The sequence below is a fragment of the Talpa occidentalis genome, unplaced genomic scaffold, assembly GCF_014898055.3.
Source record: "Talpa occidentalis isolate TD23 unplaced genomic scaffold, MPIMG_talOcc4v2.1, whole genome shotgun sequence".
Taxonomy (NCBI): domain Eukaryota; kingdom Metazoa; phylum Chordata; class Mammalia; order Eulipotyphla; family Talpidae; genus Talpa; species Talpa occidentalis.
The window spans coordinates 57168139-57194890 of record NW_026555331.1 but is presented as its reverse complement, the minus strand read 5'-3'; the positions used below and the strand labels follow the sequence as shown (position 1 = coordinate 57194890).

General features: G+C 37.4%; 1 protein-coding gene across 1 annotated transcript in view; it reads right to left on the bottom strand.

The window, feature by feature from the left end:
* Positions 1 to 7774: 7774 nt before the first annotated feature.
* LOC119249767 (cytochrome P450 7B1) overlaps positions 7775 to 26752 on the bottom strand; it is a 195114-nt gene continuing 176136 nt past the window's right edge. Inside the window, exons 5-6 of the mRNA XM_054692223.1 lie at positions 23062 to 23237; positions 7775 to 10967 (exon numbers count right to left, since the gene is read on the bottom strand). Of these exons, the coding sequence (XP_054548198.1) occupies positions 10680 to 10967; positions 23062 to 23237 (464 nt within the window). The 3' untranslated portion in view covers positions 7775 to 10679. The remainder of the gene's footprint in view (positions 10968 to 23061; positions 23238 to 26752) is intronic.

The following is a 26752-nucleotide window of genomic DNA, read 5'->3' as shown; positions in this document are numbered from 1 at the left end:
GCATAGCCTCCAAGACCCCGTGTTGAACTCAAATTCTTACCTCCTATGGCAGCCATCACACCCACCACTCGTCTTTACAGCAGACAGCTTACTAGGAAGGGCAGAAAGTCACAGGCTTCCCTTCTCCACGCACTCGTGGTTTAAACGCCCGAACCGAACCCTTGTAAGCGCCCGGGACCCTGAGGTTGCTCCAGCATGAGTGGCATTGACTTTTCCAATGTAATGACTTATGAAAGATATAATCATGTGTTAAATTGAATCCTCCGTTTAACTGTTAATGGTGTGCTCTGGGCACATTTACGTATTAGATGCTATGGTAACTAATTACCACTAGGAAAAAGGATAATACACTTCCCAGACTTTGAAATATAATGATGAGAGTTCACTTCCCGGCTCGTAGCACATCGTGGCGGCTCTGCCTGGTGGAGCCACAAGAGCCAGTGGAGCCCCGAAAGTGTGCTCATGGAAGGCGGGAGCTAATGAATCCCGTCAGGAGAGGGTCCTTAGTTAAAACCTTTCTTGACGACGTGATTCAGATGAGGAAGTGGTGGTGGGGACGGGAGGGTGGGGAGCAAGGAGGGCGGCCAACTACACAAAGGTACGTCTAAACAAAATTAAATGGCAAGACATAGACAACAGATACACAAGTTCTCTTTTAATTAAAATGCAGGTCAGACTAAATTATCCGGATGCCAAGCAACTTTACATGACCGATTTGTTGTCGTGTGGGCAAAATGAACAACCCCGTCTCCTGTTTGTCCCGGCTCTGCTCTGTTTTGGCTTAGAACTCAGATGCCCCTGGATTTGCCAAGCCAATGAGCTGCAAGGGCGCAGTAGATGGAAGAGGCGAGGATACGAAGGGGAAACCTGGAGGCAGTAACTAAGTTAGAGTAAAAGCAATTAGCAAGGTAAGAGCCCTGTTCTCCCTTCCAGATCTCTGGTTCTCCTCATCTATCATTACTTGTTTACTGGAACCTGCTTTCTGTAATCTGTGCGGAGCCAGCGCGCAGTCTATTTGGCCCCAGGACCAGGGCAAGTTTCTGTTCTGGGGACCTGGGAGAGCCGGAACGAGGGGTTTTCCAGTCTGCCACTCGGCCCCGGAATGCAGACAGAGCCGTGTCCACAATACGAATGCCCAAGCGCTCCTCAGCTCGCGCCGCGCCCCGGGAGGGACTTGGGCTCCGCAGCCGCAGAGCACCCCTTCTCCCGGTACCTCTCCTGGACTGGCGTCCTGGGCCCCTCCTGCGGGCGCAATGCCACCCAACCTCTAGATTCTTCGGAAAAAAAAGCAAACTTCAGGGGCTCTGTCTCAAACTCTTTTGAAAAGTGGGTTTAGAATCGGGTTGTCCCCTCCACCCCCTTGGCCTGCTAGATTCAAGCGCAGTTGCGGGGCTTGTCTGGAGCACGCCAGAGCCGCGCCAAGCCCCGCAACTGTGTGAAAGCGCCTCAGTTTTAAATCCCAAAGAGCTCTTCGCTTCCTAGCAAGTCAAGAAAACTCTCCGTTCGCTGTCCCTGAGGTTTGAGTAAAATTCTACATTTCCTCCCTAAATTACTCCTCTTAACGTCATTCTGGAGGCTTCTGGACTATTTCAAAATTAGCAGGTACCCCTGAGGGAGTGTGCATGGTGATCTTGCTTGCTTTCCTTTCCCCTGGATTCTCTAATTCCGGCAACACAGAAATATAGATCAGAGAGTTCTGGATGAGAAATGACTGCCTGGGAAAGTTAGACTGCAAAAAAGAAAGGATTTTGCATCCTCCCCACCTAAATTCCCCCCACCTTTCCATACGTGATGGACAAGCCTATCTTACATGTCACTAGGATGCTTTGATGGGGAGTTGGCTTTAATATTGAACAATGTGATATCATTCTCCTTCCCAGCTTGGGAAAGAGTTAATACTTTCCCAAAGACCATAGTTGCCCTTGTCTTCTCAACCTGATTCAGAGATGCAATAAAATATGAAGCAAATTTATGATCTGTTTCAAGCATTTTATTGCTGTATTTTTAAATTCATATATGCACATATAAGAACTATGATCTGTGAATAATTTGAAGTGCTATAGTAGAATGATACATTTTAGATAAAACATAACCATATCTTTATATAATTGTCTCAGATTAAAATAAAAAAGAAAAATAGATTTCTAATGTGGACCAAACTGAAAAACTAATGACAGCCATAAACTGCTAACCAACCATAAATTAACATCTTCATCAAATGCTCAAATGGTATCAGTGGTTATATAAAGCAATTATTATTTCTTCTTATAAGTTTTAGAATAAAGTTCAGGGATATTTAAAGGATCCATTATTTACTAAAGCTATATAATCTTTAAGATTTCATATTTTATTAGGAGGATGGTTGCAACTCAAATCTGTTATGTTAATAGAGATAGAGATGTTTAGAGATGAGAGAATTTAAATTTAGACATAAAAATGCTTCATGGCCTAACCTCATTTTATTCATTTATTCTGCTCTGACAATTAAGAAGAACTTGGTGTAAGGATTTCTTTGTTCAGTATCTTCATCTACTCATTTAAAAGAGAAGACAAATAATATTTTATTATGAGAATCAGATTATGTACTAGCTGATTAAAACATCAAATCATGCTGTCTATTCAATTAATATAGTTACATTTGGCATACATAGTCTCTCCTTGCAGTTATGGTCAAAATTCAGGTGCCAGGCTGGGCCTGTGCCCCTCATCTGAGACTTTCATGAAATGATTTTCCCAACCAGGCCTCCACAGAAACATCAAGAGCCATAGAGGAGGAAAGGAAATCTATATATTAAACACCTCATAAACCAGAAAGCAAGGTTAAGAGTAACTTACTTTATTTTTCTTTTGGAGTAGCATAAGGTATACATCTCTTTAAACTGTATATTTTTCAGGACAGTGAAATTAAATAAAATCTGGAATTATTCAGCAAAGAAAGCTCTTCATAAAATTTAGAAAATTACATTTTTAAAGGAACAGAATAATTATTTGAACTACATAGAATCTTCAAATTATTTCTGACATGTAGTTTATACTTAAAGTATGTTGTCCAACTAAAGCTGTTGTGGACAACCATCTCTAAGATCAAGGATTAAGATCATCAACTGGTTAAGTTTTAGGATCACTCTTAATTTTTGTGCAAGTATTGTTTAGTCTAGAGACTGTCTTCCTTTTTTCTTTTTTCTTCTGATGAATATTATCAAGGCTTTTTGGTAAGCCTAAATTTAATTCAGAAAGGAAAGTTTTCAAAAAATAAATGCCTAATTTCAAAACATGGAGTAAAATATTACTTCTACACTTTAAGATTCATTAAAAAAACAAGAGCAATCACTCAAATACTTAAAACATAGTCCATTCAAAGTAAAAACAAAGGCATTTATAAAACTTTAAAGATAATGGCTATTTCTTAGAAGTTATCAAATGAAAGCACATTTCATTTAAATGTTAAAAAGACAAAATCATTAGCCACAAAAGTGAGTTGTCAGGTAATAATGATATATTTTATGTTAACTACAATGGCTAGTTCTTAGACATAAAAGTTATATGGGATAAATACTCTCTTGCAAATAAAAATATCCAACTAATATGTTTTATATCTGTAAATGTTTAAATTTGACCCAATCGTGAATCATTAGATATTATTACCTTTTCTGTTACTTCTGTTTCTCTAGATTTTCCTATAAGCGTAGACTGTTTTAAGGGAAATAAGATGCTTCATGAATATATCAGTAAACATTTACTTTCTCTGTAGTCTGCAATAGATCATGTCTTTCCTAATAAAAATGAATGCATTTAGGAACTGAGAATGTAATCTACACCTCAAATAATTAACAATGAACTATATCAAATACTTTTAAAATTATCCAGTATAACCACTGAGTATTTTTTCTATCCAGCTACATTCTAAAGAAAAATGCATATTATTATTCACATGATCATGGCTAATTCCAATAATTTGGCAATTTTTAAAATTTACCCAATAAATGTTTCTTTGAATAAAATTGGAAGCAAAGAAAATTATTTCATATATGTCTCATTTAATGACATAATTTACCTTAATTATTAAACAAAACTGAACTGACTAGTTTAAATGAGGAATACCTTAAGAGTCTAAGACCAATTCTTGCAAAATGTTAATGACTAACAGGAGTGTTTTTATAAATGCCAAATGTCCCAGTGAAATGCTGTATGTCAGTTACTAAAGGAGCCATGTTTCATTTCATCAACAGCATTCTGTATTATATGCTTTATTTACAGTTTGCATTTCAGCTTTATGGGTAATTAGAATACTGTCCAAATATTATTCAGCCTCGCTCTTTATCTGTAGTCATCTTCAGGAGACCACATCTAATGGAATCTCTCACTTACTCATTGTTCTTTTACACTTTATACTTCTCTCCACAGAGTAAGAGTGATTATTAAGAATTGTAGCCAAGCAAGGTCAGTTTGGTTAAGATTAACCTCCTAGAAAACTTATTAGTCACTGATATTGCTTGGATCTGTTTTTTATATCCCAAACAAGTAAGTTAAGGCATTCTAAATACAGCAATCTATATACTTGAAGGGAGAGCATCAGAGAATAAAACTATATATATGGGGTGCACAATAGGCACATGGGGCTATTTAGACAGCAAAATCTTTTCCCAAGTAATTTGCTATTTGTAATCAAATCTTCTGTCACCCAACATGTTCCAAGTAGAGAAATAAGGAGACATTGTCATTCATCTGTGCTTTAAAAGTTGATTTATTGAATTCTTATTGTAAAAAAAAGGGACAGTAAATAGATTCACAAAGAGCTCACACCTAACAGTTTTTAAGATAATCTGCTTACTCATAAATCCATATGTATATAGCATTCTAAAATCAAAAGACAATGTTAAACAAACAATTCAGGTCAAAAGTATTTTATGTTACACAGCATTCTTCTTCCTAAAAAGAAGATATTTAAATGTAAGTATTGCCAAATTAACTCCTATTTAAAATTGTGCAGTAGAGTTTTTCATGAATGAAATTCATATTATTCAAGAAAACATTATAAACAAATATTTAAGCTAAAAATTCAAACATTGATGATGACTGATTTAGGTTAACACTATGGAGTAAGTAATAAATTGCTTTAGAAAAAAATACTAGAGTTTTATGTGATCATAATTTAAAATAATGCTACAGGGAATGTAATCTTGTCTTGTGAACTTTTCCTTAATTGAGTATGTGAATATGAATACTTAATAACACAGTTCAAGTAAATAATAGTTTTCAATATTAGTGAATTTAATATGTTAAAACTGCACATTCTCAGGTCATATAATTTTTTTAATAGGATTACTGACATTATTTTGTACTAAGATCAAAATGAAAATGGTTTTATTGTTCCACTGCTAAAATAGAAGATCTTTATAGGAAATATTATCTGGATTACCTTTGATGACAAAATAAACATATGCAATTATGCCAATTTTGAGTATGGAAGCTCCTTTTCCTTACACTTGTGGCCCAAACCTTAATGGTGAAATGGAGAAGATATGAAGTATGCCAGGAAAGCCAAGCAAGACAGATAAAAGTTCCCAGTACAGGTTGCTTGCTTACTTAGTGATAGCTTTAAAAACAAACAAACAAACAAACAAACAAACAAGCAAGCAAGCAACTTCAGAGCATTTAGCTTTTGTTAACTGATTGCTTCATTACTGTTGGTCATTGACATGAGACAGTATTATTAGTCATTCATGCCCTTTAACTTGAAACTTAGGTGACAGTGGAGAAATGAAGTTAGGTTTTCATCCTAGGTAAAATAGATTTTTTAAAATTAAAGTTTTGGAGCCTCAGTGACTAATTTTTGTTGTTGTTGTTTGTTTTTTTACCATACAATCGTAATACCTGATATATATGTTTTAGTGTATATAGTTTTATATATATAGTAATTTCTCATTACAGAAAAATATACTTCGGAATGAGTGATGTAAGGTTAGAACTAGTGATAAATTAAAATTTTAGAATAGTTTAAAATATTTAATTTATACAACTGCATTCATAATAAATTAGTTGTGTACATATTGACCTCCCAGAAAGATTGTGTATGGAAAAGGCAGATAATACAATGTACAGCATTATTTCTAGGATGCAGGAAATGTTCAATTGAATAAACAAATTATGAATTAAATAATGATTAAAATATTATTCTCTTTAACAAACACATAAGAACAGTTTTTAAAAGGCAAAATGGTATTAAAGTACCTCCTTTACAACTTCGTGTTTGCATTTTGCGTTGTACTTTTCAAAATAAGTTAACACATTGATGTGTTTAATCCTGATAATGAACTTAGTGTCAAGAGGGCCTTATTTTTATTTTGCAAATAAGGAAACTGAAACACTGAGAGAAAATGTAACTTATTGGTGAAAACAAACCTCTATGTCTTCGCTAGATCCATGCTTTTTAACTTACTTCTCCATGACATTTTTTATATTCTTAAACACTCTTCAGTTACTAGATTCATTCTGTTATAAGACTCTCTTGTTTTGTTTCTACTAGTTTATTGTTTTTATATAATCATTTCTTATCTATTTTACTTTTTTTTGGTTTGTTTTTTAAGATTTTTTTTTTTAAATTTATACAAGCACTGGGTACAGTCAGAAGCACGGGAGGGTGAGAGAATTCACCAGAGCCAGAGCAGGGAGCGGAACGGGCAGAAGGACTGAAGTACACTGCTGAGGGGAGCAGCGGGCGGCAGGAGAGGTCTGTGCGCCTTGTGGGACCCTTGCCCGGTGGCCAGGGATTTAACCAGCGCTGAAAGGCTGCGGGCAGCTTCCCAACCCAGATTCAACTGCTGCGCCACTGGGGAGGCCCTTATTTTACTTTCTGTTCTAAATTTTTTACATATTTCTAATTATCAAATTAAGCAGAAATTAAAATGGAATAATATCTTGTGTTCTCTCTTCTGCAACATTACAAAAGTGAACTAAGAATTTAAGAATATGGAGACTTCCACCACAAACAATATGACTGACTAGACATCCTAGTATAAAATGAATATGGAAGGTGAGAAATAAAGTCTAAGGACCTCGCTCTGTGAGAAGAGAGAGAGAGAGAGAGAGAGAGAGAGAGAGAGATGAGATCAAAGATCTCTATACAAAGCCAAGAACTTAAAAATGCAACATCCTTAATAGATGAACTAGAAAGAAATCTTACCACAGAGCAAGATTGTAGGTCTACTTACCTGACTCAGTGATAGCTCAGGGTGATGGGAAAAAAACTCAGAAAGTCTCTCTTGTCTATTGTCAATGATAAGGTTGCATTCTAATTGATTTAGGGCTAGAGCACAAACTACCGATGTAGCTCATACCCCCGCTCAAAATGCTCCAGCTGAAAATTTAAAGTTATTTGAGTTTCTCTCAGTAACATCAGTAGTCAGGTTAAAAAAACAAACAAACAAACAAACAAACAAAAAAAAACAAACACACAAATTCACAAATACTTTCTGAAGGCATCGACTTTAAATTCAGGTCTAAAAAAATTTCAGAGAAAAAATTCCAAGGAATATGGCTCCAATAAGCAAGCCATTGTGAGTAAGAGTTAAAAGAAAAACAAACTACAGAAGCAGACCCACAGAACACAGCTGATTTGGAAATAGTAGATGCAAAATATAAAATTGGTTTTTTTAATATATTTAAAGAAGTAAAAGAAAATATTGAGTACATGATGAAGGAAAAAGATATCAAAAATGATCAGGAAAATAGGAGGAAAAAAAGAAAATTCTAGAAAACTGAATTTAAGACTAAATTTAACAAACTGAGTGGAAATGAAAACCTGAATTCTGACAAGTTAGGGGCTGGTACACTTAATCAAAATCAAGCCTGGTGTTCCCGTGGGGAGAGAGGGTTGTAAGGATCTGAGGATAAAATACATAATATCACAAAGAGAATGAAGGCTCTATGGACTAAACATGATTGTTGGGGACATGGGTGGAGGATGTGGTTTGTAGCAGCTCAGGGCAGAGGGTAGCTGGGCATAACAATAGGAGGGTAGGTTTGAGTCTCTTTCAACTTTTGCTTTGGCCTCTCTCTCAGATTAACTCATTAACCAAAAATTTTCATCGCTAGGTAAATAGATCATTAAAGTATGGTGGGTGAACACTATGGAAATCTTTGCAACTGTTAAAAGCAATAGATTTAATATGTACAGCTTAGTAAGAAAATTATGAAAGATATGATTTCTATAAAATGCATTTATATAAATTAAAAACATATGAACCCAAGAAAAAGAAAAACATATACATCCAAAACACAAGAATATTCAGTTATAATAGGGATGGTTTGGTGGTAGAGATAAGAGATAAAACAGAATGCATAAATAAAAGTCAGAAGAACCTTGGAGCAATTATACTTGTGAATCATGAACTAAGGGGTTTAAGGAATATGATTACTCAATCCTATAAACCTTAAGTTAAAATAAAAAGAAAAAAACCTCAATGAATGAGTAAAAGAGCAGATTAGAAATAGTGTACTGAGAATAAACTGGAAGAGATCTGAAGAAACAATGTAAATTTAGAGATAGAAAACCAGGGGAGGCAAGGTCAAGCCACATGAAATGTAGAACAAGGGGATCTAATATAGAGTCAGAGAGATGTAACATTTATTTATTTATTTATTTAAGATTTATTTATTTATGCAAGCACTGGGTACAGGCAGAAGTGCAGGAGGGTGAGAGAATTCACCAGAGACAGAGCAGAGAGTAGAACAGGCAGACTGATGAAGTACACTGCTGAGGGGAGCAGAGGGTGGCAGGAGAGGTCTGCAAGCCATGTGGGATCCTCACCCAGTGGCTGGGTATGAAACCGGCGCTGCAGAGGCTGTGGGCAGCCTTGCAACCCAGCGCTCAACTGCTGGGCTACCGGGGAGGCCGAAGATGTAATATTTAAAGAGATAATAGTTCAGAACATTCTGTAGTAGATAAAAGCTATCCATTCTCAGACTCAAGAAACACCATGACATGTAAGCATGAAAAACAGAAAGAAATGAAGAACATCAAAGACAAAGAGAACAAATGAAAGCCATTAGAGAGAAGACACAGACTACTCCCCAAATAACTAAACTTATTAAATGCCAGCCACTTGATAACAACAATGGCAGCCTTAAGAATGTGCAAGAACTTCAGAGTGCTTTGAAGAAATAACTTTTAACCCAGACTTGTGCATCTATCAATAGTAAAATCTCTTTTCAAGAATGAGGACAATAATGAAGACATTTTCTTTTTTTTTAATAATTTTTTTTAAAAAGATTTATTTATTTATTTATACAAGCACTGGGTACAGTCAGAAGTGCGGAAGGGTGAGAGAATTCACCAGAGCCAGAGCGGGGAGCAGAGCAGGCGGAAGGACCAAAGTACACTGCCGAGGGGAGCAGCGGGCGGCAGGAGAGGTCTGCGCACCATGTGGGACCCTCCTCTGGTGGCCGGGGAGCAGCCGGGTATCGAACTGGTGCCGCAGAGGCTGCAGGCAGCTTGGCAACCCAGCTCTCAACCGCTGCGCCACTGGGGAAGCCCTATAATGTTATTTTAAAAATCACTTTCCTTTTAAACAACATTAACACATTACTGAAATATTAGAAGTTCCAATTAATGCAGCATGAATTAACTTTTATAGCTGCTTTCTGTGTTTACATTAGGTATGATCATTCATATCAGAAGCCAGGTAGTCAATTGGTAATCTGGTATTTGAAATAATTGAATCAATAACACAATGCTAAATTGCGGCATATGAAATTATACTGCATTCCATAGTGTAATTCGAAATAATACAAATAAACCCCAAATTCAAAAGGTGAGCTATCAAGAATACTGCCATTTAGTTTCTTAGCTTCCAAAAATGAAAGTATTTCATTCATGGTTAATTGCAATATTGGCACAAACTTTATAGTTTATGCTAAAACAAAATACTACAGTCAATCCTGTAATGATTTCAATATTTGCTCTTACAATAAAGCCAATATGAATGCCTAACACAATTTTTGAATATATAATAGGTTTTGAGTGTACTTACATATTAAATCTTCAACCATCTAACTTGAACATGAGTGGCCTTACATAACAAAAAATGTTATTCTATTGAGCCATAGTATACAAAGTAATAAAGAACACTTATTGATTAAATATTAAAGTGAAGTTGAAGCATTTAATATACTAAGAAACTCATTTAATGTAAACATATTCTGGCAATACAGATATTACTGATAATATACTTGAAGGAAATATTTTTATCTAGTCTAGCTCATGGAAATTTAATTTCCTTCCTGAGAATTTGGAATTTGTTAGACTGTGTCCATTTCCAGCACAAATTTCCAGCAATACAAAAAGTATATTTTTTTATATATTAGTGAAGAATTTGAGTGACTATAAAAAGTGCTAAATCTATTGCTTTGAAAGTACATTTTCTATGACAGGTGAAAATCACAATATGTGGAAACTTATAGAAGTTATTTTAAGTTTATTATTCAATTGACTTTGAGATCTTTTTTATACTGTCATCGTTGCATTTTATGATGGATTTTGTGACTAATACAAACCAGACTGATCTCACAACAAGCTGAAATTGGCACTTTTTAAACAAACAAATGCACAAATCAATTACATTTGCAGAAATGAAAAACAAATAGATGAGCTGAGGATAGGTTTCTTTCCTTTTAGCCTTTTATGATTTCGCTTTGTACCTAAATAAAACATCTGAATCTGGATGCTCAATACCAAGAAAAAAGCGATCATGGTTTAGCCTGACAGGTTTATCATCAATTATTTCTAAATCAAAGTAAGTTAAAAGTACAATCAGGGATAGCTTTATTTCAGCAATTGCCAAAAATCGTCCTGGACATTTGCTGGCTCCAAATCCAAATGGTAATAGGTAATACTTCAGCTTTTCCCCTCTTTTGTAAAAGGTGGTTTTAATCTTACCATCTTCTACGAAACGATCAAATCTAAATTCCTGTAAAAGAGAATATAGAATGTTAAATTAAAAATTTATGAGAAATAGTTTGTGTTCAGATTTGCAAAGTTGCCAGCTCTCCCTGCCTGTCTCAAAAGGCTCTTAAATACAGCAAACACCAGAAAGTAAAACTTGACTAAGTGCAAATCATGTATACTTTCTTTTTTCAATTCTTTTTATTTTAAAACATGTCATCACCCCCTCTGCTGGCTCCCCATCTTCTTCACTTGTGATAACCTCATTTCGGTTACCAATATTCACTAGTTTATTTTTGTTTTGCTTTGTCCATTCAACTGCTTTATTAACTTATACTGCACAAATGGGAAAAATCATCCCACATTTGTCTTTATCTTTCTATTTCACTTTGCATAATCTCCATAAGTTTCTACTATTTTGTTGCAAATGGCAAAATTTTATCTGTCTTTATAGTGGGATACTTTGGGTCTCTCCTGGTGGCACAGCAGTTGAGCGCTGGGCTGTGAAGCTGCCAGCAGCCTCTGCAGCGCCAGTTCGATCCCCGGACACCAGTGAGGGTCTCACATGGCATGCAGACCTCTCCTGCCGCACCCGCTGCTCCCCTCAGCAGTGTATTTCGTCAGTCTGCCTGTTCTGTTCCCCATTCTGGCTCTGGTGAATTCTCTCACCCTCCTGCGTTTCTGACTATACCCAGTGCTTGTATAAATAAATAAATAAATCTTTAAAAAAATATATATAGTTGGATACTTTTCCTCGTCTTCTTTATGCAATTAACTACCAGTGAGGTAATGCATTCTTTTTTTTTTTTTTTTAAGATTTATTTATTCATGCATACAAGAACTGGGGGACAGGCCGGAGGTATGGTGGGTGAGAAGATTCACCAGAGACAGAGTGGGGAGCAGAACAGGCAAACTGAATGAAATATACTGCTAAGGGGAGCAGAAGGAGAGGAGAGGTCTGCTGCATCATGTGGGTAACCTGGGGATCGAACTCAATCTTCAGTGGCTGCGAATAGCTTCACAGGTTTCATCTTAACCCCTTCTGCCACCAGGGAGGCCCCGAGGTCTTGCATTCTTTTCATATCGTAACTACTATAAATGCTGCAATAAACACTGTGGTGTGCATAACTATTTGAGCTGATGATTTCAGATTCTCTGGATGGGTACCCAGATGTGGGATTTCTGGATCATACTGTGCTTCTATTTTTATTTATTTATTTTTTTAATACAAGCACTGGCTACAGTCAGAAGCGCAGGAGGGTGAGAGAATTCACCAGGGCCAGATGGGGAACAGAACAGGCAGACTGACAAAATACACTACTGAAGGGAGCAGTGGGTGCGGCAGGAGAGGTCTGCGCACCATGTGGGACACTCTCCGGAAGCTGGGGATTGATCAGGCGCTGCAGAGGCTGCGGGCAGCTTCGCAGCCCAGTGCTCAACCACTGAGCCACCATGGGAGGCCCTATTTTTATTCTTTTGAGAAAGGATCGCACTGCCATGGCTATGCCATTTTCCTTTTCATCAACAATGTGCATGAGTCCTCTTTTTTCATATTCTCACCAACACTTGTAGACACTTAGTAGACTTTTTGATGTAAACCATTCTCACTGGTGAATGGTATCTTCTTGTGGTTTTGATTTGCATTTCTCTAATAACAAGTGATGATGGATATTTTCTGATCAATGAACATTGGTCATCTATTTAGTCTCTTTGGAAAAATGCCTGTTTTTTTTTTTAAATCAGTTTTTGTGTTTGTTTAATTGGATGAGTTCTTCATATATTTTGGATATAACCCCCTTCTTGAATGTGTGATGTACAAATATCATATCCAGCAGGCTATCTTTTTAATTTGTTATTTTTTATGCTTTGTTCAAGTTTTTCATTTGGCATAGTTCCAATTTTTGTTTTTCTTTCATTTCTCTTGCTTTTGGGGCAAAGTCCCCAAAGATATCTCTCTATCATTAACGTAATGGAACATACAACATATGTTTTATATTATAAGTTTTATGATTTTGGGTTTATATACATGTCATTTTATTTTGTGTATGGAGTTAGAGAGTGATCCAGGTTCATTCTTTAACTATGGCTGTCCAGTTTTCCCTACACCATTTGTTGAAGAGATTTTCCTTTATCCATTGCATGGTCATGGCCTTTTTATAATAAATTAATGTCAATATATTTGTGGATTTATTTCCGGGTTTGATTTTGTTCCACTGTTCCATGTGTCTTTTTTTAATACCAAAATGATTTTAATGATGGTTGCTTTATAATATCATATATAAGCTTTCCAAAAACACAAATGTGGGCCTCCCTGGTGGCGCAGGGGTTAAAGACACAGCGCTATCAAGCTATCTCCAGTCAGTGCAACACGAGTTCGATCCCAGGCCAGGGTGCTAACCCACATGGTGCAGCAGACCTCTCCTGACTCGCCTTCTGCTCCCCTCAGCAGTGTATTTCAGTCAGTCTGCCTGTTCTGCTCCCCACTCTGTCTCTGGTGAATCCTTTCACACACACCTTCTTCCCCTGCACCTCTGGCCTACATCCCAGTTCTTGTATGCATAAATAAATAAATCTTTAAAAAAACCACAAATGTTATTAGGAAATTACTTTCCCATGTCAAATTGAAATCTAAAAACCTATATTACTTTTTTTTCTCAATTCACATTTCTCTTCTATGCTGAGATCCCAAAGTAGAGAGGTGGTATTTCTAATTTTATTGTCTAAGATGAGTCCTGACTTATGGGCACTTGATAGACCAATGTTGGGTAAGAGGTAAGAGTTACTTTATTGTTGTTATTGATACTAATACTTTTCTCTCTCCTTTTCCTGTTAGCTACTGATGGATAAGAACTAACAGGATTCAGTGATAATTTCTGGGTTAAATAATAAGATTCACATAAAACACTCGAGAGGGACTAAGTTACAAAATCAGTCTTGCCTGATTTTTGATGTACTGAATTTCTCCGATGACAATTGTATTAAAATGAACTCTTTTTGAGTTAACTCTAGGCTGGCAGGTTTTCTGTATGTTTTCATAAATAACATAAATTACTTGTTACATATGGAGCTGGTTTACTTGGGTGGTTGGCCCACCATCTTAATTTACTCTCGCTTCAGTTTCTAAAATGAGACTGAGTTACCTTTTTTCAGTCCATGGTGAATTAAACCACTGATTAGATTAATGTCGGTGGTATACATGAAAAATAACCATGTTTTCCTGTACTTGGTGCTCATTAGCATTAGACCTGCAGAGCACACAACTCTGAATGAACTACATGAAATCAGTGTCAAAGAAGCAGGTCAGGTCAGACTGAAAGCATTTCAAGTTATAATGAAAACCCTAAAATTCAGGGATGGGTCCTGATTCCACCACAAATGATGTAATTTTCTCACTCAATGCCAGTAGTGAAATCATTTCATTTAAAAGTATCATTTATACATGATACTTATTTTGATAACTATTCAGGCATATGGAACATATTTTGGGTAGTTTCTCATCTTGTTGAAGTATATTTTCCACAGGCAGTTCTGGAATGTATCCAGAAGGATCTAACAAGGGTTAAACTAAAAATACCTGTTCATCATGCTAGTAATGACTAAGGACACTCTTTGCTGACATCCACTTTATTACTAGAGATAAAGCTACTAGCAGGCACGCTTTACTGATGAACGTTCCCACTGCTGTGCCTCAGGCCTGCTGGCCTGTGTTCAATATTGCTGCTTCCTCCTTCTCAGTGACCACCAACCTGAGTAGTTCAGTGCACTCCAAGAGCTCCTGGCCATGGCTCAGTTAATATAAATCAAATTTGACCATTAAATGATTTGTCAGAAAAGGTCTCACTCTAGCCCTACTGTTTAAGCCAGAAATGGCAAAAAGAAAACTTAGTTGGGTTATGACTTCATAGTGTCATTTTTTTTTCAAAAAATTTATTTTTATTTATTTATGCATACAAGAGCTGAGGTGTAGGCCAGAGGTGTGGGGGTGGGGGATTCACCAAAGACAGAGTGGGGAGCAGAACAGGTAGATTGACTGAAATACACTGCTGAGGGGAGCAGTGGGCGAGACAGGAGATGTCTGCTGCGCCACATGTGGGTTAGCTCCCTGGCCAGGGATCGAACTCATGTTGCAGTGGCTGGCCATAGCTTGATAGTGCTGAGACTTAATCCCTAGTGCCACCAGGGATGTCCCAACTTCATAGTATCTTGATATCAAGAAGCCAGATACTATGGCTTTCCTGTTATTCTTCACAAAAGTGAATGTTCTGCCCTCTAAGAGGACACAGTAATGAACACCTAACCCATGAGTAATCCCCAACCCCAGTGTTTCCATTCAATTCTCTCAAATTTCTACTTAATCAGTAATGCCTCTCCTCTAGTTTTCCACCACTTACAGTTGACTTCCCTCATAATAGGTATTTTAAAAATTCCTATTCAGTTATTTATATTATAAAACAAGAAGTGATTCAATTCACCACTGGGGCTACCAAAGCAAGTAGGTGGTGAATTAAATCACTGATTAGATTAATGTCAGGGTGTGTGTGTGTGTGTGTGTGTGTGTGTGTGTGTGTACATGTATATATTTTAAATTTAATCTTGATTTTATTTTATTATTTTTTTTAAGATTTATTTATTTATATATAGAAGAATTGGGGTGTAGGCCAGAGGTACAGGGGTTAAGAGGATTCACCAGAGACAGAGTGGGGAACAGAACAGGCAGACTGACTGAAATACACTGCTGAGGGGAGCAGAGGGTGACACAGGAGAGGTCTACTGCGCCATGTGGGTTTAATTCCCTGGTTGGGGATTGAACGCAGGACACAGTGGCACTGCCATGATAGTGCTGAGACTTAACCCTTATGCCACCAGAAGTCCCCCAGGCATAAATATATATATATATATATTTATATTTAAAAACATCACTTTTTTAAAGATTTATTTATTTATTTATACAAGCACTGGGTACGTCAGAGGAGGGTGAGAGAATTCACCAGAGCCAGAGCGGAGAGCAGAGCAGGCAGACTGACGAAGTACAGTGCTGAGGGGAGCAGCAGGTGGCAGGAGAGGTCTGCACACCATGTGGGACCCTCGCCAGGTGGCCAGGGATCGAAATCTAACCGGCGCTTCAGAGGCTGCGGGCAGCTTCGCAACCCAGTGCTCAACTGCTGCACCACCAGGGAGGCCCATAAATATATTTTTGAGTTAAAGTTTATTTTCAGTTCTTTTCCATTGTCAAGCAGGAACCAGTAGACAGAACGACTTGTAGTTGCTGCTGACTTTAGCCAAACAGAGAAGGAAGGAGTAGAAGAGCCTTACTGGTGATACAGTGCCATAAAACAAAGGGTAGGAAGCTCAAGAAGCACTCATTGAAATAAGTTAAATATAGGATTTTTCATGCTGACTTAAACTCTGCACTGACTAGAATAGCTCAGTGTTTCAGATTTAAAGAGGGTCAAGTAATGCAATATATTAAATGGATGAAAATAGATAAATCCTATGAAAAAGGACACACTGAAATTCACCAGTGATTGTTGTGGTTGACTCCTTCACATTCCTTTTCTGTATAAAATTTGTCTAAGTGTCAGTCATAGTAATTATATTGCTCTAGTCTCTGACTGATCTATAGTAGGTTGTGTGAACCAACCTTGTCAGTACAAGAGGGGAAAAGCTTAGGGGTATCTGGGAGAATTTCCCTTCTTGTGAAGAAAGAAAAACAGGTGGGAGTAGTTATCACCTTTCTCTTCTGCACCTAGTCATATGTGAACATGGTTAGCAATCCTGCCATGAGAATGAAGATACAGCTAACCCCCGGGAAACAGCAGAGCCAGAACATCCCAGGAGATGGGAGTTATTGGACTTTCTTATTCTTATTCTCAAAGCCCCCAATATAGTGTTTTTCACATAGTATAGCTTCCATATATATTCATTGAATTAAAGAATAAATGCATGAGGAAAAAAGCAATCTTCAAGTCTTTGAAGAAAACAGATATTGAATGAGTAAATAAACATGTAGGGAAGGAAGAGCAGATGAATGTTCAGTGTCTACAAATAGAAACGTATAATATTTAGCCCTAGAAATCAAAGTTGAATAAGGCAATTTTCTGTACAGAGAATAATTTTTTGGTATAAATGACTAATAAAAATGGCATAACTTTAATTTGTGTTCTAATTATTCTGTTCAGTTTATCAGATTTTTTTGACCACTTCCTGAATGCAAGGAACTGAAGTTAAAAAGACATAAGTTATGGTCTTGCTGAGGTAACTGGCATACAATAAGATCAAGTTTCATCATTCAATTCATAATTTTGGTATAAGGTAAGGCTTCCTAGAAATAAATATGCTCAATATCATGAATAACTAATGAAGGGGCTGCCCTGTCGTCCTGGTTTAGAGTCAGTCCTCTTGGGAGCAAGATGACAGGACACAGAAGCTCCTTTTTAACTCCAAGACTTGGTTCCACTCACGTTAGGCTATAGCCAGTTTGTTCCAGCTTGAGAGAGTGTGCACATCTCTCCCAAATTCTGTCTTCGAGATTGTTACATTGATAACATGAAGTCAACAATGGGGGGTTATTTACATGTGAAAACTGACAAAATCAGGGCATTTCAGAGTGCTGGTTTACCAGCATACTGTTCGTTAGTTTCAGCATAGTAGATTTAAAGTGCCAGTGTACTGATACGGCAAAAGCTCTCCCAACATGAAGCATCTGGCTAAATGTGGTCATGTGAACAGGGTCATTAAGCTCTTAAGAACAGCGGCCTTTTTTTAGTTCTGTGAAATTTCATTATGGCCAGCATTGTGTTTTTCAGGATGGTAGATACTCAATGTATGTCCATGTCCTTGAAATATAGTGGTGAACAGTCTGTAATCCAGTTTGAGATACAGAAAAAAATTAGAGTATTTCCTCACTTGTCATAACTAGCATATCTACATATGTGTGTATATTTATATATATATATAAATATGTCTTTATTGATGTAGGATTGCATTATAATATATAGGTTTCAGGTAGGCATCATGATAAATCAATATCTGTATATACTATATTGAATTCACCACTCAAAGTCCATTTCTATCCTTTATTATAAAATTGACCTCTTTTACCTGATTGACTTACTCCCCTTCCTCCCTTTCTGGTTGCCACTATTTGGCTTTAAAATCAAAGTGTTTATTCTATTCAGGTAATTTGTTTACTTCTCTATATAACATGTGAGTGAAATCATGCGATACTGGGCTTTTTCTGACTGACTTAATTCACTAAGCATAATTACTACCTTCTAGACCGTTCATGTGGCAATAACTAGTATATTCTAAGAACAGTGATGATAACCAAAATAATATTGACACGACAATTTTTATAGAGATTTAGAATGTTTCCAAGGACTTTTAAGTTAATTTATCACTTTATAATCCCTATGCCTCTAAAAGGCATAGCGGGTAAATTTGTGTGATATTGTTAGAAAGTAAGACCTTTCAATATCGGCGCTTTTGACTCTGATGGCTTTAGAATTATTGGGTCATTTCACTGTGCCCTTTCTACAGGGAGCTTCTGATAATGTGTTATCCTCTTAAATGTTTTTGCTGTTTCTTTCTTATAGAGCAACAGTGTCCCATGCTTAACTTTGTACCTAAGCACTGGCCATAGAAAGATTAACCAATAGATCTGCTCTTCCATATCATGGCTATTGTAAATAGTGTTACAATGAACATAGGAATACCGTTTCCTCTGAAATTAGTGTTTTTGTGTTCTTTGGGTAGATACCTAAGGAGCAGAATTGCTGGGTCACATGGCAGATCCATAAGGGCTAAACCAGTCTACATTCCCACCAGCAGTATATAAGGGTTCCTTTTTCTCCATACCATTGCCTGCATTTGTTAATTCTGGTCATTTTAATATGGGTCATACAGGTGTAAGACCATATATCCTTGCAGTTTTCATTTGCATTTTCCTGAAATAAAAATAGATTTGTTCTTCTCCACTGCTTCAGTTTTGGAGACTGCATTTTGGCCGAAAAGAAATCATCATCATTTACTGATTATTTGTGAGCCAGGTGCTGGAATTCTCGGTGACGATAAACAAAAATTTGAGGGGGTTTTCAGAAAAATTTAAAAAGCTCTCCAGTCCTTTTTAACAGACAGATTAATTAGATTTTCTCTGATAGCATTTAGACCAATAAAGAAAAAGAAGGAATTGGAATGAGTTGTTTCCTTTGTTCTCCCGCATTAGTTTAAATTTCACTTGACAATTTGCTTTCCACATAGGCAAGAACCACCTGAGTGTTTAACATTACAATAAATTAAGCAACTGAGATTCAGGAAAATAATTATTCTTAACAGAGGTTGCATCCAGGTAGCTTATAGGTCCAATTTGGTACCAAACACCTTCTGTCTAGCCTCCATTATGTTTTAAACTTTATTTTCCCAAACATTTAAAAACTTAGCATCACCCAGAAATCTGTGTTTTTTTCTTAATATTTAAAAGGAATAAAAATTATTTGGGTCACACCAGGTCCAGATACTTACAGGTATTAAGTGTTGGTTCAGAAATAGCCAGCTGGTCTCATTTAGATGTTCCACGGTTCTCCTTTCACCATAGTTCTTACTCCCCCAGAATTACTATCATATTTGTACATGTTACTTCATTGATTTGATGTATTTAGGTGCAGTACATATATGAATATGGAATATTTATCCTGAATTAAAATATTAACTGAAGCGTATTTTCACTTTCATTCCCTTCATTCATTCCATCATCCCCTTATTTATTCACCTTCAATGGATACTCTCCCGCGTGCCAGGCACTGAGAACACAGAGAAGGCCATGACAGGGTCTTTCCCTTCTGGAGCTTAGAGCATGTGGGAGAACAGACAGGTAAACAAGCAATTGCAAAACACTGTGTGCTTGCACCGTAACAAAGGTACACACAGGCCACAGTGTGGGCAATGATTTTGGGGAATGAAGTGGGAATCAGAAACATTGTCAAAGAAGAGGTGAACCTCTTGGGTGACAAGTGAGGAAGGATATTCCAGAAATAGAGAGATGTGTGAAGGAAGATCATGGTCTGGTTTTGGAATGTAATATTGTAGAATCTCTTGGGCTTGAATAGCCTGAAGCCATGTCTTATTGGGTTGGGAGAACCTATGTTCTGATAAGATTTTCCAGTCTCTGTGTTTTTTTTTTTTTAAGATTTATTTATTTATGCATACAAGAGCTGGGGTACAGGCCAGAGGTGTGGGGGGGGGCGGTGAGAGGGTTCACCAGAGACAGAGTAGGGAGAACAGGTGAATTGAGGGGAGCAGCAGGCGAGACAGGAGAGGTCTGCTGCGCCATGTGGGTCACCTCCCTGGCTGGGGATCGAACTCATGCTGCAGTGGGTGGGGACAGCTTCATAGTGCCATAGTGCCACCAGGGAGGCCCCAGTCTCTGTGTTCTCCAAGAATAACTACACCTATATCTGGAGTTAGTTATCTTCATGTCTTTGACCTAACCATTGTTATCTGTTTTCTATATCTAAGACCTGGACTTCCTATTCAAGTTCTATGAGGTACAAGACAGAAAGGTGGAAAGATGTCCTTCTCATGGGCTCCTGAGCCAGTGCTCTCAATGACCAATGGCCAAGGATATCATTTTCCTCTCTTCTTAACTGTCAAAATGTGCTGGTGTGGGATGGGCATCTGTCTATCAGCATCTCCTTATTGGCATCCTTAGTTGTTAAGAATAAAAGTAGTCTATATGCTTGACAGTGGTAAGTTATTATAGAATGATTACATATGCCCTTGCCAAATCATAAATAAATGATTCTGAATTATATAATTTTTTCCTGTGCCAAGAGTTATCAGTATACCATAACTGATTTCAAGAATATAAAACTAGTGAAAAAGGAGATCTAGTTAATTTTAATATTTAATATTAATCAGGTATAATTTGCTAATGTTAAATCTAGTAAGAAACAGAGTTAGAACTATTCTATTGATGCAAAATAACCATTTATTTTATAAATATTAAATATTTATGAAATAAGCATTTATAATATTTATAATATTGCAATTCTTCCAAAAGAATATTGTTCTTCCACAGATTTAATAGGAGCATTCTGCTTACTGATTACTATTAAAATCAGTCAATTTTAGGGTCTTCCTGGTGGCCTAAGGGTTAAGTCTCAGAACTAGCACCACTATGACCTGAGTTTATCCCTGGCCAGGGAGCTAACCCACATGGTGCAGCAGACCTCTCCTGTCTCACCCACTTCTTCCCTTTGCAGTGTACTTCAGTAGATCTGCCTGTTCTGCTCCCCACTTTGTCTCTGGTGAATCCTCTCACCACTCCCACACCTCTGATCTATACCCCAGTTCTTGTACACATAAATAAATAACAGAATAAATCTTTTAAAACAATCAGTCAATTTAATTATGCAGTTTGGGCATGGCTATGTAGTATTCAAAGAAACAATGTAAACCAACAGAGTTTCAATGTTAAATTTGATTTTTAAATTCCTACAAGTCTAACTCATGACTTTTTCTTTCATAGGGTCAGGAGCCCAAAGAATAGTACTATAAAAAGGATAGTAATTTGGTAAAAACTTATTGTGTATTTACTGATAGCCACAACATTGATTTTACTACTATAACATGAATAATAAATTTAATGATTAGTGGGATAACCACAATGAAAATAACAAGCAGAAGTTAAATAAATAAAAATTGTAGGTAAAATGAAACTTTTACATTTTTTAATATTTTTCAAATATTATTTATTTACCCTATTTATTGAATATCTACTTATGTGTGAGCTTTTGATATAGACAGATATGGCAGTAAAGCTGTTGTCTGTAGAATATTCATTTATTCACTAATATCCTATCTCTAATTTGCTACCATCATTCATATAATGTCTCTTCTTCTGAAACACATAAATATGTATATTCTCCCCTTACTTAAGAAATACTGCCTTTGCTGAATAAATGCAAACTATCTTATTGTATTTAAAAATCTCTTACTAATTCCCAAAACTAAACAGTATATTTTAATCCAGCCTGACTGCAAAACATGTACTTTGAAACTGGTGGGTTAAAAAGTGGATTATCTATGAACTGCTGAAAGAGAGCACAGGAGTTTTCCTTTGAAAAATGGCATTTTATATACAAAAATATACAAAACTACTGCAGCAACAACATTACTTCATGAGAAGCCCTGGCAGAATATGACTGCATTCAATTTGCATTCAGGTGATGAACCTCTGAAGTAGTATTAAGGGATGAACCAGGGTGGATTAATTTCCAGCCTTTGATATTCATTAACTCCAGCTTCAGAAAAAAATACAAGGAGATGACACAATTACCCTCAGAGCTTCACCCGTGAGCAGCAGCTTTATAATCTCAAGTTCATAATACCATCCTAATTGATCAAGAAGGGGCACACAGATTTAGTAAGTGGTGAAAAGTATATGGGCTTTTCTATGCTCTGGTGGTACTTGACTTTGGGACAGTCAGGCTCACTCTGGAAATAATTTGCAAAATAGTTATCATTATTTATTCTCTAAGGCACCTACCTGTCACTAGCTAGCCCTCCACGTTGTCAAAAATTCTCTGTGTAGGGCCTCCCTGCTGGCGCAAGGGGTTAAGCACCACACCGGCCAGGGAGCAACCCACATGGCACAGCCGACCTCTCCTGCCTCACCTGCTGTTCCCCTCAGCAATGTATTTCAGTCATTCTGCCTGTTCTGTTCCCCACTCTGTCTCTGGTGCATCCTCTCACCCCCTGCACCTCTGGCCTGTACCCCAGCTCTTGTATGCATAAATAAATAAATTAAAAAAAATTTTCTGTGTAATTTTGGATTAAAGGTTAAGTGTCCAAGGTACAAAGTCTATTTCATTTGAGGAAACTAGCATTTAGTGTCACCACTGTATTCTATTCACAGGTCATAAAACCATTGGAAGAAATAATTCATGGAAACCCTCCCATTAATAGGAAATTTTTCCCATTGGAAGGGAAAACAGAAGTCACTGGGCTGTTGCAAGTCCCTTCTGGAAAAAGGTGACAAAGGGAGAGACAGAATCAGCTCATGAGGAAGAGGAATATGCTTGGAGTACCTAAGTAGCAATGACTGGCATGAGCTTATTTACCATTGGAGCATCATAGATTTCAGGGTCACTGTGTATCATTGCAGGAAAGATGGCTAGCAAGTCTCCCTTTCGTAGGTGGTAGTCTCCAGTCTCTGAATGTAGAGTCATATCTTCAAGAACACAACGCACGATGCTTGAAAATGAGGATAGTCGTAAAACCTCCATTACAGTGCTTTCTGAAGGAAACAAGCAAACAGCTTATTAAAACATGACTATTCTAACAAAGGATTAGGAAAAATCAAAACTTGCAAGCTGACCATAGATCTGAGGCATTCAGCAGGGGAGGGGAGGTGAGGGGTTAAAACAGGTGAGGGAAGAGCATAAGATGGTTCACAGGTGCCGTGGTGGCGGGAGATTTATGGGTTCTACAGCTGAGGGGAGAAATCACATACTGTTCAAAAATTACCAATGATGTAAGAAAATAAATTAAGAAAAAAATCTTCCAGTCCAAAAAAAAAATTTAAGCCAATGTGGTAGAATCTTAAAGTTAGAATACTGGGTTACATATTCAATTTAGCATTTTATTGAATATTCTTTAATTGCTTTTTAATTATTTTGTGAAAATATTGCTGGATATGCAAATTTTGCTAGCCTATTCACCCCTTTTTTCTTGTGTTAGAGAAATTTTCACAATAGTCAAAAAAAATACAACATGACTGTTCTGAAAAATGTTCTCAATTTGTCTGAGCTCATCACTACTAGCATTGAGAAGGAAATCCTTTCCTAAACACACCTATTGAGCACCAAAAGGGAGCCTTGGTGGTTACTTAGGAAGGTGAAAGTGAGGGGGGGAGGGGTAAGGCAGAAGTGACCCCACCTACACAACTTGGGGGCATTTCACAGACAGGCCAACAGTGCTGTTCTTGGGCAGAAAGTCATTAATTAGGATTTTTGTCAGAAAGAATGGTTTGCAGAGATGAATGTTGTGTTATAAGTGTGCACAATGTAAATTAAAACAGTATCCCTGTTAAAGCACGTATCTGGTAGCTTATCTCACCAACCTTCACATCAGCAGTGCCTATGAAACCAGGCTTAGGTATTTAATAACCACTTAGGCAGTTAATAGTAAAGTAATTGTAATAGTGCTTTCTGAGACAGCTCAACACTTAATTTCTTTTATGCTAGCTGTAAATAAAATGTGAGCCAGCATTTGCTAGAAAAATTTCAAAAAGAAAATACTTTTATAGGATTCAGAAGAAAACCATATTTCCCTCAGTATTCAAGGAAAATAAGCCACCATCATAATCTGGAAGATTCCAGAAGCTGAATGTCCTTGCTTTCCCAGTGGCCTTCACCTTTTGCTCCTAGCACGACAGATTTTATGGCTAATTTCCGGCAATTTATCCTGGCAGTTTGAGGAGGAATTCCTTTGGGAATAATATGCATAATTTGCATAAATCATTCTGATAGCATGCATATCAGCATGTAGCTCCTGTCTAGGTCTGCATCTCTGCCTTCATAATCAAAACTGACTATGTTTTCACCAGCGTGAATGGGTCCTAGAATATAAAGGTTGATTCTTTCTAATCAGCAATGTGAAAAAGAACTTCAAATTGAGTTTCTTCCCCCCTTCACATGGTAATAAATGGCTGTGTTCATGCTTTGCAATTTAGACACACATACACACACACCAGTTTGTTAGTGTTCAGCAAACCCCTGAAACATAGAGTACCCAATTATTAGATCATAGAAACAGGTCAGTCGGTAAGGGCTTGGGTCAGCCAGAAAATAAAAATTAGTGTTATTTACTAAAATTCAAATAATGCACAGCTTGCATAGGGATCTAAAGGGGATTTGGGTAGCTTCTCCCAGGAGGCTTTTCCCTAAATATGCATTTGTCTAAAGAAATGAGGCTGCGGTCAGTTCTGCGTGGCCAGTGTGGTGATTCAATTTGACGTACAGTGAGGCTGTGCATATTTTTTTGGATTCCCTTCGTTATTATAATCAAGCAGAGTCAAATCATTTTGTTGGCGATGAGGCCAGAAAAGAACTTTGGTTTTCAAACACAGCCACAAGGCACAGATAGCCCACAAGGCACCTGACACAATGGATCTCAGCTGGCTGGACACCAGTGACTAACATTTCTGTGGTGAAAAGCGAGGGCTGGCTTCCCATGCTCTGCTCCTGGCTCTCTCGGATCAACAACGTCACAACATCATTTTAGCTTGTGGTGTGGAATGCAGGTGACATACATCGCAGTGTTGTTCGCCTAACAAGTCCAGTAGGGGTGTGGGAAGAAGAAATACCAAGGCAAGATCGTTGTGGGTTGTCTCTGTGACAAGGCAGGTATTTAATAGTCCAAATCACATGGTACTAGCTGATTGGCCGACGTGCTTGAGGGAAGCATGGCAGCTTGTGCCCACTGCAGTAGCACAAATGACAACTGGGCAAGCTTATCTTCGGCAGAAGTTAATCACAATAATGGAGCACAAAGTGTGGCTTAGCGGTCACATCGTAAATGACAAATCTCTTTTACCTTCCAGTACCAGTTATGTGTGCGCAACGAGGTTGGCTCACGCTCCGAGCCATCATGCTGATGATCAGTAGACGCCAGTAGTAATGAGCTGCATTATTATCAACAATGGGTAGTGGAGCTTCTGTGACTCTGTTTCAACATACAGACACAAAAGCCAGCAGCTTTTCCACCAGCCCGAGTAAGAATGCAGGCAGAGCTATATGTTGAGAAGAATGACAACTGCACAATGAAAAAAATTGCAGCCTCTACTTGTAGTTGTCATAGTTGAGCAGACACCAGCCAGTGCCACTGACAGACCAGCTGGGCCCTGGGAGGACTTCCACGCTGCACCAGGAGGTACAGTAAATTATCCTGCACGGTAGAGCAACATCTGTTTCTGTGCTAGTGCCGAACAAACAAGGCAATTTAAAACATACCAAGGGATAACCAAGCAACAAATGAACATGACCCTCATTTTTCCCCCCTTCTCACACACGAGGTGCTAAACTTCATTGTGCAAGCACTCCATGAAAGAGAGGCCAGGTTGGTATTTGATAAGGTGTTGTCAGAGAGATTTTACATATTTCCAAAATGGAAAGAAAAAGCTTATAGTATTGTTATTCTTAGAATCTTCCTTCCCCCTTCTATCTTCGTTTCTTTTATACCAAAGCTAGCACTCAGTTCTCAATTCGCTCTAGAATTAAAAAAAAAAAAAACTTTCCATATACTTATAAATATTCAGTCTTTAAACCTAATTTGCTATACTTAGTTCACATGCCTTCAAGCATTTGTCTTCCAATTTCCACTGAATAAATGCGTACTAATGAGAACTAGAGCAAGCTGCTGAGGCAAAGCTGGGTGACTTGGGTCTGGCCTGCCACCAGCTTGTGATAGGCGGGCAAATTGAGTTAAAATGAAAAGTCTTGTCAGCTGAAATTCAACATGGTAGCCAAACAGCAAGCTGTCAATCATCCAGCCAAAACAAGGGACTGCAGGTAATAAAAGGTCATTGTGATCATTAGTGCACTTGGCTTTCATATGCAAGTAAATTTTAATTAAACATGATCTCTATCTGTAAATGTTTTATAAAACTTATTGTGCATAATGGATTGTTAATTTATGCTAACATTTAGCAGGTAATAGGACCCTCTACTTATTAAATGCATTGTTCAAAAATGGCTATCAAGAATGCAAATATTTTGGGGATAATTTACACCAGGCAGTGCAAGGTGCCAA